This window comes from Mercurialis annua, linkage group LG4 (genome assembly GCF_937616625.2).
Source record: "Mercurialis annua linkage group LG4, ddMerAnnu1.2, whole genome shotgun sequence".
NCBI classification, from domain to species: Eukaryota; Viridiplantae; Streptophyta; class Magnoliopsida; order Malpighiales; family Euphorbiaceae; genus Mercurialis; species Mercurialis annua.
In genome coordinates, this window is record NC_065573.1 from 16665588 (window position 1) to 16676766 (window position 11179).

An 11179-nucleotide genomic window follows, 5' to 3' on the forward strand; every position below is an offset into this window, starting at 1 on the left:
AAGAAGAGAATAAAAATGAACAAGAAATAAAGAAAAAAAAGAAGAAGAAGAAGAAAATGAAGAAAAAGAATGGCGGAAAAAAGAACAGAGAAGAAGAAGAAAGCCATGGAGAAGAAAGAGAAAAAGAGAGAGAGAAAAATAGGAAAAAAGTGACAGTTGTCACTTATGAATCACCAATAATATAGTTAGAGTAAAATAATAATAAAGAGTAGGTATAATTATAATATAAATAGGTGTCAGAGTACAAAAATAAATATATTAAGATAGTGAGATATTTTCTCTATCTTTTATTTGTTGAGGTAGGAAATCATATTATTTTCAAAAAGAGAGTATTTTTCCTAATTTTCTCTATCTTTTACCCAATTTTAATTACATCACACAAAATATAAATATTAAAATCACCAAAGAAAATTTTTGAAATTGATTTTAAAGATTATTTTAACTGTTTTTCACAAATTCAAATAATTGAATCCTATAAAAATTAGAAAGAAATCAAGCATTTTCTCACAAATTCAAACAATATATCATAGCAAGAAATAAATTCAAACAAAATATTAACCTGCTTTTCATAAAAAGCATTAAAATTTTAAGTCTTCGGTCGGTTCGGTTAAAGTGTACATTTTAAATTGTTAACCGAACCAAAAATTTATATTCTTTTAACTGAACCGACCGAATGGAAATTTATCACCAAACCAAACCGACCGAAATTCACCGGTTCGGACGGTTTTTTCAAAACTTTACTCACCCCTAGTTTAATAGGATCAAACTAGCTAAGTCGACAAATTCAGAGGGCTAAAAACGCATTTTGTTGAGGAAACAAGCAAGAACACCAAGTGAGGTTTTGGCAAAGAAGAAGTCGAGCGAGACCCAGAAATCCCTCTGTTGCGGCATTTATTTTTACTCTGATTCAGGTAATTTTGACTCTTATTACTCTTTGTATCTGGAAGTTCAATTTTAAACCCTGCAAAAACAGATATAATCAGTGCTTTAGTCAATAGGGTTTTTGGTGAAGTTAAATGTGAATCAATGAGTATTTTACCCTGCACCATTGGTGTTCATATGTATTTATAGGCAACTATTGGAGTAGTGGTTGGCCGGTTAGTGCCTCGTGTTCAGCGTTATCCGCTGCTAGGGGCGCATCTATCCACTTCCTGAACTCGGGATGGGGATCGTGGGATTAACTCTCTGATAATGATCCGTGTGTGGAACGGCGAGCTAGGCAGTTCCGTAGTCTGAGATCGCCTATCTCGCTTTGGAGTTCGGTTATATAGGAGATCTGTAACACTTATTATTTCCTTAACATGTGATTCTCCATGGCTAAATTTTAATGGAAATACCATTTGAACTTCTTAAACATTTGAAATCTTTCTAATTTGTATCTAAAAAGTTCATGAATTTTAGAAGAGATGACATTAAAACTCGTGTTGTTACATTGCGCTAACAAGGTGATAGGTTGCATATGTGGCAACTAGCGCTTTGCTTCGTCTTACCTGACATGTTGAAAATGGAAATGTAGACATGTTCTGCCATATAGGTGTGTCACTCTAAGGGTATTTGATGACACCATTTGCAATTCATACATCTCTATTTCTGTCTTTCACCTATTTTAGTGAATTTAGTCAATGTATGTTAATAATGCATTCTTCTTAAATGATATCGAGATATACAAATTGTAGGAATGTCACTGAGCTAATTCGCAAGAAGAGTTACGGAATGCTGAACAATCAAAGAGTTCTGTAAACAGTTAACAGTCACAGCCTGACTTTGATGTTAGACATTTTTTTTTGAACTGTTTCAGAAGAAGAGTCATAAATAAATGGGATCAAAATTGCAAATAGAAGCAGATGATTCAGTGCTTTTGCGTGTTACTCACTCTAATCTCAAGAGTTTCTCTGCTGATGTTCGCTTCTCCCTTCAGGTTTTGCTTTCTCGCACCCACAATTTTTATTTATTTTTTGTACTTTATTGTTGTGGATAGGTTTATTCTCATTCTTTTCCTGTACAAATTTTACAGTCTACGGTGGAATCTGTGAAAGATAAACTATGGAAAAAATGTGGCACATCAGTTAATTCAATGTCTTTAGAGCTTTATGATGATACCAAATCCAAAATTTGTGATTTAAGTGATGATTCAAGACATCTTGGTTTTTATTCTCCTCTTGATGGGTTTGTTTCTCTCTTTTCGAAAGTTTTTATCTTTTTATTTTTTTGGTTTGTTGGATTCTTTTACTTTCTTTGTTTATTGAATTTCGTTGCGTTTTTTTGTTTGAATTGAAACATAAGGTATCGGATACATGTGATAGATCTTGATCCTTCATCAGTGACCTCAGGTGGGTGGCTTGAAGATACTTCATTAGTTGAGAAATATACTATATCCGACGAGGCCTATGCGAAACGAGATGGTGAGTTTTTGTGAATTTTATTATCATGAGTTGGTTCAAAGTTTGTTTCTTTCTGCACAATACGTAGTGATACTTAGTTAGGTTGTGGTTGGAAATTACATTGTGGGACTGTTTGCTAGCAAATTCATTAGTTGTATGTTTTGTTGTTTTTTCAGGTACTTATAGAAAATTTAAGGAAAAATTTGTTTCTCAAAATCCATCAGCTTTTCAGCCTAAGGTATGCATACTGTGACTCGAAGGTTCTCTTGCAATGTTTGTTCGGTTACTAGCTGATTCGTCTTCTTCACAGATAGCTGATAACTTTATGGAAGACCTATGTGCTAATATCAAGGTTAGTGTTCATGGTGTTTTTAAGACAGTGATTAATAGATTAGTTCAGCTATCTTCTCTTATGTACTACATATTTTCATTGCTTTCCCCTTTTAGCTGTGAATTTGTTGCATTTTGTAAATAGTAGACTGCAAAGTAAAAACAGATAGATTATTAAATAAACTTTAATAAGTATGAAACAATTCAGTGCTAGTATCTTTTATTTTATGAATTCTGAGTTTGGAGCATGAGCATTTGCAAACCTAAATGTGATTCTTAATTTTTTTGTCTATATCTTTTTACGAAAATGTAACGGCTTCAAGGATGTATATATGATGGAGCGAGGCCTGCTGGGAATATTTGATACTGTAGGTGTTGATGACAAATTTTTAGTCTCTAGATATAATTTTCCTGTCCTGTTTAAGTAGAAAAAGTGCAGAATTTTCATTCCATTCATTTTCGTACTTTCTGGTATCAAATAGTTTGTTTACTTTTTCTTTTCATTTCCTATTCCTGAATAAGCAGGTTGGAGATAGATGTGAAGTTGAACCAGGGGGGAAAAGAGGGGTTGTCAAATTTGTTGGTCGAGCAGAATCTCTTGCACCAGGCTTTTGGGTTGGAGTTCAATATGACGAACCATTGGGAAAACATGATGGCTTGTATGTAGAATAATCTCTCTCTCAGTTTCTATTTTTCTTAAACTAATTTTGTAAATTTTCAGTAGTTTCTTTTTTTCCATTTAGTTTTGATGATCTCTTCTATAGCCTACCCCAATTGACCTTGGATATTATTCGAGTGGAGTTTTGTTGATCTCTTCCAGTGTTAAAAGACCTCCTCAGGCAAGAGGCACCAGCCTGGGCGCCTCATCCGCTTAGAGGCGGGCGAGTTCCCAAAGGCGTGCGCCTCTCCTCTGTAAAATTTAGGACAATTTTGACTATTTTTAGAAGTGAAAAAAAACCCCTAGTCTCAGCCCTCTATTGAATACTTATTATACACTCTCTCACACTCTATTACACTATATTTACCCAAAAACTTAAAAACATAAAATATTTAAACCTATACTATACTTCAATTACTGTAAGTTCATTAGGTTTTTGCTTTTTTTTTTTATATTTACAAAATACATTTATAGTTTTTATGTATTTTATATGTCTAGGGATTCTAGTGCATATGAATATTTATTGCTTCATTATATTGCTTGAATTTTCCTGATTAGGTGATACTATTTTAAGTTTTTTTTTTCTCACTCATAAATCTTACTTTTTGATAACTTGATTATGGTCATTTAGGGTGAAAGGAGTACGCTACTTCGATTGCCCTGCACTTCATGGTGGAATAGTCAGGCCTGACAAAGTAAAGGTTAGCATAAAACTATGTTTTCGCACTTCTTGAATGTTTGTGCTTGTAATGTTCAACAGCCTACCAAAATGACATCAGAGGGCATTATAAGTTTTGCAGTAAAGCCTCTTGCTGGATCTAGATATTTGTTAAACATGCATTGACATTCTGTTAGTAACAGCGGGCATGTTCATATTTCCGTCCTACTGCACACCACGGACTCTTAGAAGACGAGAGAGAGAACATATACGCATAATTTGTTGCAAAACAAAAAACATACTGATGACCTTGAGGACTAATAACTTACACTGAAACTTTTTGAGTGCTACGTTTCGACTTTCATTTTTGTTTCCAAAAATGCTTTTCAAACTCCAAAAATCTATTATTCGTAACATATTCTTGTGAAAATATCATTCTCGGCTTTTCTATTTAGGTATTTTTCCCGTTTCAACATTTGCGTTTCCATACTACATAGCTGGTAACCATTTGGGTTTCTTGTTAGAATGGAACAAACAAGTAGCAGATGATTCAGTGTTCTATTTTCAGTTTGCCGTTTCCGTCTGCTCCAACTTTCTCCTTTAAGGGTTTTTGGAGAAAAAAAATCACGCATCCATTTTACTCATTAACATTTAGTTAGCTATTATATTTATTCAGCAATCACGACTTTGTTAAGGACATGAGAAATCACATAGTTAACTCTATGACTTTGTGACACAAATATTCATTTATCTTAATAGCTGTTGCATGGAGTTTTCTGGGCAATATATATTTTATCATGGTAAAGCAAGACATCTCTGGAGCAGCAATTCTTTTGCCATCTATATCATAGTTTAATAAAATGTTGATCATTTTCCGTAGCCTTGAAATGCATAGAAGTTTCTATTGAAAAAATATACGACCTTTATGCATTTTTCTTCTTTGAAAATTTGTCCTACTTGATTTCTCGATTGATCAGAATAGTGATAATATTTTCCAGGTTGGTGATTATCCAGAAAGGGATCCCTTTGAAGATGAAGAAATATGACTGCAGATGCAATTACGTAATCTGTATGTTCTTCAATCCTGCAATTTGAGCATTAGATTGATCTTTTGAGTGCAATTAAGCAATCACAGATTGAAAGTCAACAATGTTTAATCTATAAAATTGAGGGAGGAGTTTATTATCTATTTTATCTGAATCCATGGATGATGCCTCAGCTATACAAGGTGAATCCAAATCCAATTTATTTTCCACAGTTTTGGTTAAAAAAAAAGCAATTACATCTATCATTTAGGCTGCCCAACAAATGAATAAAGCAAATTCCTGAAATTTATTTGTCTTTCCATTTTTGCTGTGGCATATAATTTAGAGTATTTTAAAAAATACTCTGTTTTTGAAAATTTATTTATCTGTTCTTTTTAAAAAAAAAATATATTTTTTTACTCTGAAAATTTATAAAAGTACTCTGTTTTTTTTAGAAACTATTTTAGAAACTGTTTCGAAATGTGTTTTTTGAACTGTTTAAAACTATTTTGAAACCTGTTTAGGAAACGGTATTTTAAAAACGGCTGCCAATTGTGTGTTTAGAAACCGTTTAAAACCATTTGAAACTCATTAAAAAACTGTTTAAAACGATTTCAAATTGTGTTTTTTTTAAAAACTGTTTGAAACTGCGGAATAAAAAAGTAAAGATTGAGAGGTGATGAGGTATGACTAAAAATTTGCAGTTTGTAAATTTTTTTTTTATGTAATTTTGTAAAGATCCTATAATTTAAACATTTTGTTTTTCAACTTTTTGAGAGGGGGAAAGTAAAGAATTTAACTCTAGATCCAACACATGCTAAAGTTATACTATCATTTAACATTTTTAATTTTATAACTTCCCTTAAGGTTAAACTTAAGAATGAAAATAAGAGGAACTAGAAATGATTAATTTAATAATGTGATTCTTTTGCTATTTCCCTGAACCAAACAAAAATAATAGGAATCGTTCTCATTTCTGTTTTCATGTCTCTTAAAATTTAGTAAATCAAACGAAAAGAATTATGATCATCTTTTCCCGTTTGCAATCCTCCTCATCATACATAATACGCACGAAATTAACAGCAGAAATTTAGAATGTTATGCTAGAGATTAATGGGTGAGAATGTGCTAGGACTGAAGCTGCACAATCTTTACTACTGCTGAGTCCCCAATCTTTTCGAAAACAACTACTCGATCGTTAGGCTTAAGTAGTCCCACAGATTTTCCATGATCAATTGCAACTTTTAATGTTGATTCGTCACTTGAAACGCCTGACGATGCCTGCATATAGAACAAAGAAGAATCATACAAGTTGAATCAAATGGTGAGAAGTTTTTTAAAGAGAGTTACTGAACTAGGAATCAGCTATGATGCTTACCGCAAGAGGACTAGCCAAAATGGGGTAAACTCCTCTTACACCGAGCAAATGACGAGCCTGCACAATTTAAAAATTCAGTGGTTACTACTAGAAATATGATTGTAAAAGAATTTCTAAGCTCAGCAGCCAGAAACGTTACGAAGAGAGATTTACGTACCTGTGCTGAACCAGTAAAAGACCACTTCAACGAATTCGATTTAAGACGAGGAATAACAACAGCAAACACAGGCAATGGTGGCCTGTACTTAGCAATCAACCTAACACCATAAACTTGCAACAATCAGCTGCCATCAGACTGCAACTGCATAAGAAAGTAAAAAAGGAAAAGAAGAAATGTAGCTACTGCGCTGCTGCTCCCGAGGATGTGAATGCGATAATGAGTGTAGCGTTGACCTTGATAGCAGCACGTACCTTTGAAAGCATCAAAGCGCACTGTCATGGAGCTGTTGCATTTACGTTTCGACATTTTATATTCATTTTCAGAATTGCTTGAATTTCTATTTATAATACTCTATTCTCATAAAAAAAAACATTGTTTTGTCATTTTTCATTTTCATGCAACATAGCTTATTACTTATTATTCATGAATATAACAGAAAGATACCGCTGAGGAAGCAACCGATTCGGCGTGAGACATAGGCTCTCCAACATGCTTGCTTATTCTCTTAAAATGAAATGAATGATTGCATACAGTTTCAGCCTACAAAAACAAGAACAGTATCTTAGTATTCCAAGCATTGTTTTACATGAATGTATACTAATTTGTTGAGCTTCTACACTCACCTCGGCACATATTTTCCCCACAGTTCGTATTGTGTCGACTGGATATAGACCTCGAAGTGTCTCAGCACCCAATAATATACCATCAGCACCTAAGTAATGATTGCAGGAGAGGTATTATAACAAAATGGGAAATTCTAGTCTAATTCGGGTTCTGAAATGAGCTCGTATGAGTATAGGCAAAACAATTTTATGATGTGGCTGGGAAATTAAGATATCAATACTAAACGTTTTAAATTGCATACCATCAAGTACAGCATTAGCAACATCTGTTGCTTCTGCACGAGTTGGTCGTAGATTTGCTGCCATGCTATCGACTACTCGAGATATTATGACAGGTTTCCCTGCCATATTACTCTTATATACAGCATATTTCTGAAACAAGAAAACCTGCAACACATAGAGTTTATGAAACTTATTCTATTGTCAAAGTTTTGAAATTTAGATATACATCCTCAAATCCTGACCTTTTCTGGTGGAAGGTCGATTCCTAAATTTCCGCGTCCGAGGATAATTCCATCGGCCTCCTGAAGAATCTCATCAAAATGCTTCAAACCCTAGTGCAAATCCAAACAACATTGTAAGAATAGCAAAAGCTAATAATACTACTGAAAGAATCAATTTAGCATACATGATAAGTTCATCAATTAGCTCACCTCCACAGTTTCAATTTTGGCAAACACTTGCACTTCATTTAAATTATGTTCTCCAAGGAAAGCTCTAAGCTGCCAAAAGAACAACGGTTCGATTAGCTCTGCACTACTGGAAATCAACAAAGCAGTGACAGATTCAGTGATGGATTATTTTCCAATGCTAAATCCGTCTCGCCATTAAGACAATTGCAAACATAAGATAGAGATATGATATGGACTAACCTCGCGCATATCTTGTGCATTGCGAGCATAAGATAGAGAGATGATATCGATATCATTGTGCGAACCCCACTCCGAAATAATCTATCATATCAAAAAAGTAGGCAGGCTTAAGAAGTTGAACTATGTATAGAGTTACAATGATGGATCTGAATTAGTAGTACCTTTTTATCATTATCACTTAATGTTGGCAAACTTGCAAGAACTTGTGAAACATGCATCAATACAAATCCTGTAAGAGTGGCTGTGTTTTTTACGAGGCAAATCACATCGCTCCCATTTGTCTCCAGCACCTGAAATTCAACCACAAATTTTAGAAAATTAACATGTTTATCAAATTTAGCAGGAATAGGAATATTTTTTTTACCTCAAGCCATACAGAGGTGTTTTCACTGCCTGTGAAGAGGTACTGACCAAGAAATACTGTCTCACCCTTCTTAAGAATCTGTAATTCAAGAATGAACGATACAAAATTATAGAACTCAATGCATAAGTTTACGATAAATGGGACAAATGATTACGAATAAACTCTGCTGCGCGGAAAATTTTCGAATACTTATGCCTCGGCATTTGGTTTCTGTTTCCAGAAAAGTCTTCTGAAACTCCAAAGCTCTATATTTATAAATATAAGAAGCATCATTTTTTATATAGTCAGTTTAAGCATATTCCGTTTCCGTACTCCATAGTATATGCTGCACGGAAACTCGCTGTGTCTTACATATTTACATTTTTTTCTCTGTTGGAAACATTTTTGAAACTATAAAACTTTATATTTATTTCATCAAATCCGTTCCAGTATTTCCATTTACGGGCAATATATAACATACACCTGTCATCAAATACATACCTGCGAAAGTCCAGTAAAATTAACAGGTAAGAACTCTGCAGATGGTTCTTTGGATATATCTGAAGTAATCGTGACACGATCATCGGCCTTTAGCTCGATTGGTTTCCCAGTCTGGTTATGAATCGGAAGTTCAGGGCCGACAGTGTCTACCATAACCTGAAACAGGAATGATTGCAGGTTGTCAATAAACTATTCAGGACGTATAATATGGCATTATTTTGCAACTTACAGCACATAGTTTCTTAGCATTTCTCATTGCTAGTCTCAAATTGTTGAGAGTTTCTTGGTGGTAATCAACATCCAACCACGAAAAGTCGAACCGCGCAACTGCCATCATAGAAAAGCTGAGCATGCGTAGCTTTTTAATAAGCTGTAAAGGAAAATAAGCTGAGAGCAATCACCTGACATTCCTGCATTCAGACAAGCCTCAATGGTTTCGACAGAGCGCGATTTTGGTCCAAGTGTTCCAACTATTTTGGTTAATGAAGGTAAGTAGCTCTGAAATTTCCAAGATATAACCATCATCTTATTACAATAATGTATGTGTTCTCTGCTAATCATTTACCAAATAAGCATTGTTCTATAACTAAACCTATCAAAATGTGTCAACTTCGACATGACTCTAGTATTAGTCGAGTATATTAATGCGATACGCTGCACGAAAATTTATTGAGTTCTAACATTTCAGCATTTTATTCCATGTTTTCTAAAACAATTGTGAAACTCTGAAACTTTATAGCATTTATAAACTAATTTTATGAAATATTTGGATTCGTTATTTCTCATTTAAGCGTTTTTCTTTTAATATTTTCGGTTCCGGGGAAAATTGCTAGTGTGATATTTGAATGCCACCAAAGAATAGCGCATAGATTTAAATTCTCAACCTGAAGGCTATTTGTTGCAATATAAAATGTAAATTGAGTTAGGCCTAATTGATATAGAAGCCATATTATGTAAATGACACTTGAACCTTCCATGTTCAGAATAATACTCATTCGAACTGTGTAGATCCCTTGCGTGTGCCAAAAATTTGAAACAAACTTTAGGTATTATCTAAACCCGACTAATAAAATTCAAACTTTTCTAAAAAAAATTCAGTTTTGATCTGATTTCCAACATTTTATGTGATAGTTCGTAAAATTTATTATTTTTTTAGATTAATGTCATAAATATTTACTGACTTTATATGTTTTCTCAATTTAATCACACCTTTTGAAATTTTCATAAAAATACACCAACTTTCACTTTTTCTCACATCCATACACGGTGCTAAAGTGGCACTCATTCATTAGTATAATTTGCAGAAGCGGTGGTCATTTTTAACGAATAAATGAGTGTCACGTAACACCAAGTATGATTTTGGGAAAAAATAAAAGTTGATGTATTTTTATGACAAGATTTAAAAGGCGCAATTAAATTGAAAAAACGTGTAAAGTTTGTGAATTTTTATGATATTACCCTTTTTTTTAACAATTGAAGAGGAAAAAGCGCTTATGGCATGAATTAAACCAGGACCTATCAGTTTTTACTGTACAGCGCTTATAAACTATAGCTTATTGGTATAATATTATATTATATATATATATATATATATATATATATATAGTGACCTTATTATAATTAATAGTTTATAATCTAATAACATAATTGTTTTTAGTTATTATTTTAATTTTTTATCATTTAAAAAAATTATTTCGTATGACACAAATTCAAAGAGATGTTACATTTGTATAAAATGGATCCGACAATCACTTTTTTTTGCTTAAAGATTATATCCAAATTATAAATAAAATGAGTTTCAAAAGTAAAATTAATAGTACTATTAATTAAAGAAACCGTAAAAGATTGTTTGTTAGATCATTAAATTATCCAAATGTTACTTTTATAAAAGATATAGTAGTGGATAAAGTTCCTTATACGTGTCATTTTTTAGGTGATGCACGTTGTTATTATTTTATTATTCTTAACTCAAACTGTATAATTTATGCATGTGCACATTCATTTCTTTAACTTAACATTTGGTGATTATAATTACCTTCAAAATTTTATTATTTTATTTCGTTTTTTTAATTGTTTAAAATCTATTTTTAGAAGGGAAAAAAATGTAGATGGAGAAAATGTGAAGGGAAAACTTACTGGTTTTGAATTTGAAGAAGTTAAGATTGAGGAGAGCCTTAGAGGCTCTTCAACTACCATCTGCCCTCCTTGCATTTTTTTTCTTTTGATCTAACAAAGAGAAGTGAAGTGAGT

The 11179-nt window shown here is 32.9% G+C and overlaps 2 protein-coding genes across 3 annotated transcripts; one reads left to right on the forward strand and one right to left on the reverse strand.

The window, feature by feature from the left end:
- The first annotated feature begins 783 nt into the window (after positions 1–783).
- LOC126677561 (tubulin-folding cofactor B) lies at positions 784–5284 on the forward strand. 2 transcript variants are annotated; one of them, XM_050372242.2, is made up of 9 exons: positions 784–911; positions 1799–1918; positions 2015–2166; positions 2284–2402; positions 2558–2619; positions 2692–2733; positions 3237–3370; positions 4001–4070; positions 5026–5284. In XM_050372242.2, the coding sequence occupies exons 2-9, from the start codon at positions 1817–1819 to the stop codon at positions 5071–5073; spliced, it is 729 nt and encodes a 242-aa protein (XP_050228199.1). In that variant the 5' UTR covers positions 784–911; positions 1799–1816; the 3' UTR covers positions 5074–5284. The 2 variants fall into 2 exon arrangements, with proteins under 2 accessions (XP_050228199.1, XP_055961414.1); XM_056105439.1 differs by having other exon boundaries at positions 797–911; positions 1677–1918.
- A 708-nt stretch (positions 5285–5992) lies between these two features.
- LOC126677560 (pyruvate kinase 1, cytosolic-like) lies at positions 5993–11179 on the reverse strand. Its single transcript, XM_050372241.2, has 16 exons — positions 11066–11179; positions 9331–9427; positions 9159–9256; positions 8930–9085; positions 8450–8527; positions 8247–8375; positions 8086–8166; positions 7867–7935; positions 7678–7767; positions 7456–7600; positions 7214–7302; positions 7035–7130; positions 6774–6841; positions 6588–6687; positions 6431–6487; positions 5993–6333 (listed from the first exon to the last, which is right to left on the reverse strand). Exons 1-16 carry the CDS (start codon positions 11138–11140, stop codon positions 6181–6183), a joined length of 1581 nt encoding a protein of 526 aa, XP_050228198.1. The 5' UTR covers positions 11141–11179; the 3' UTR covers positions 5993–6180.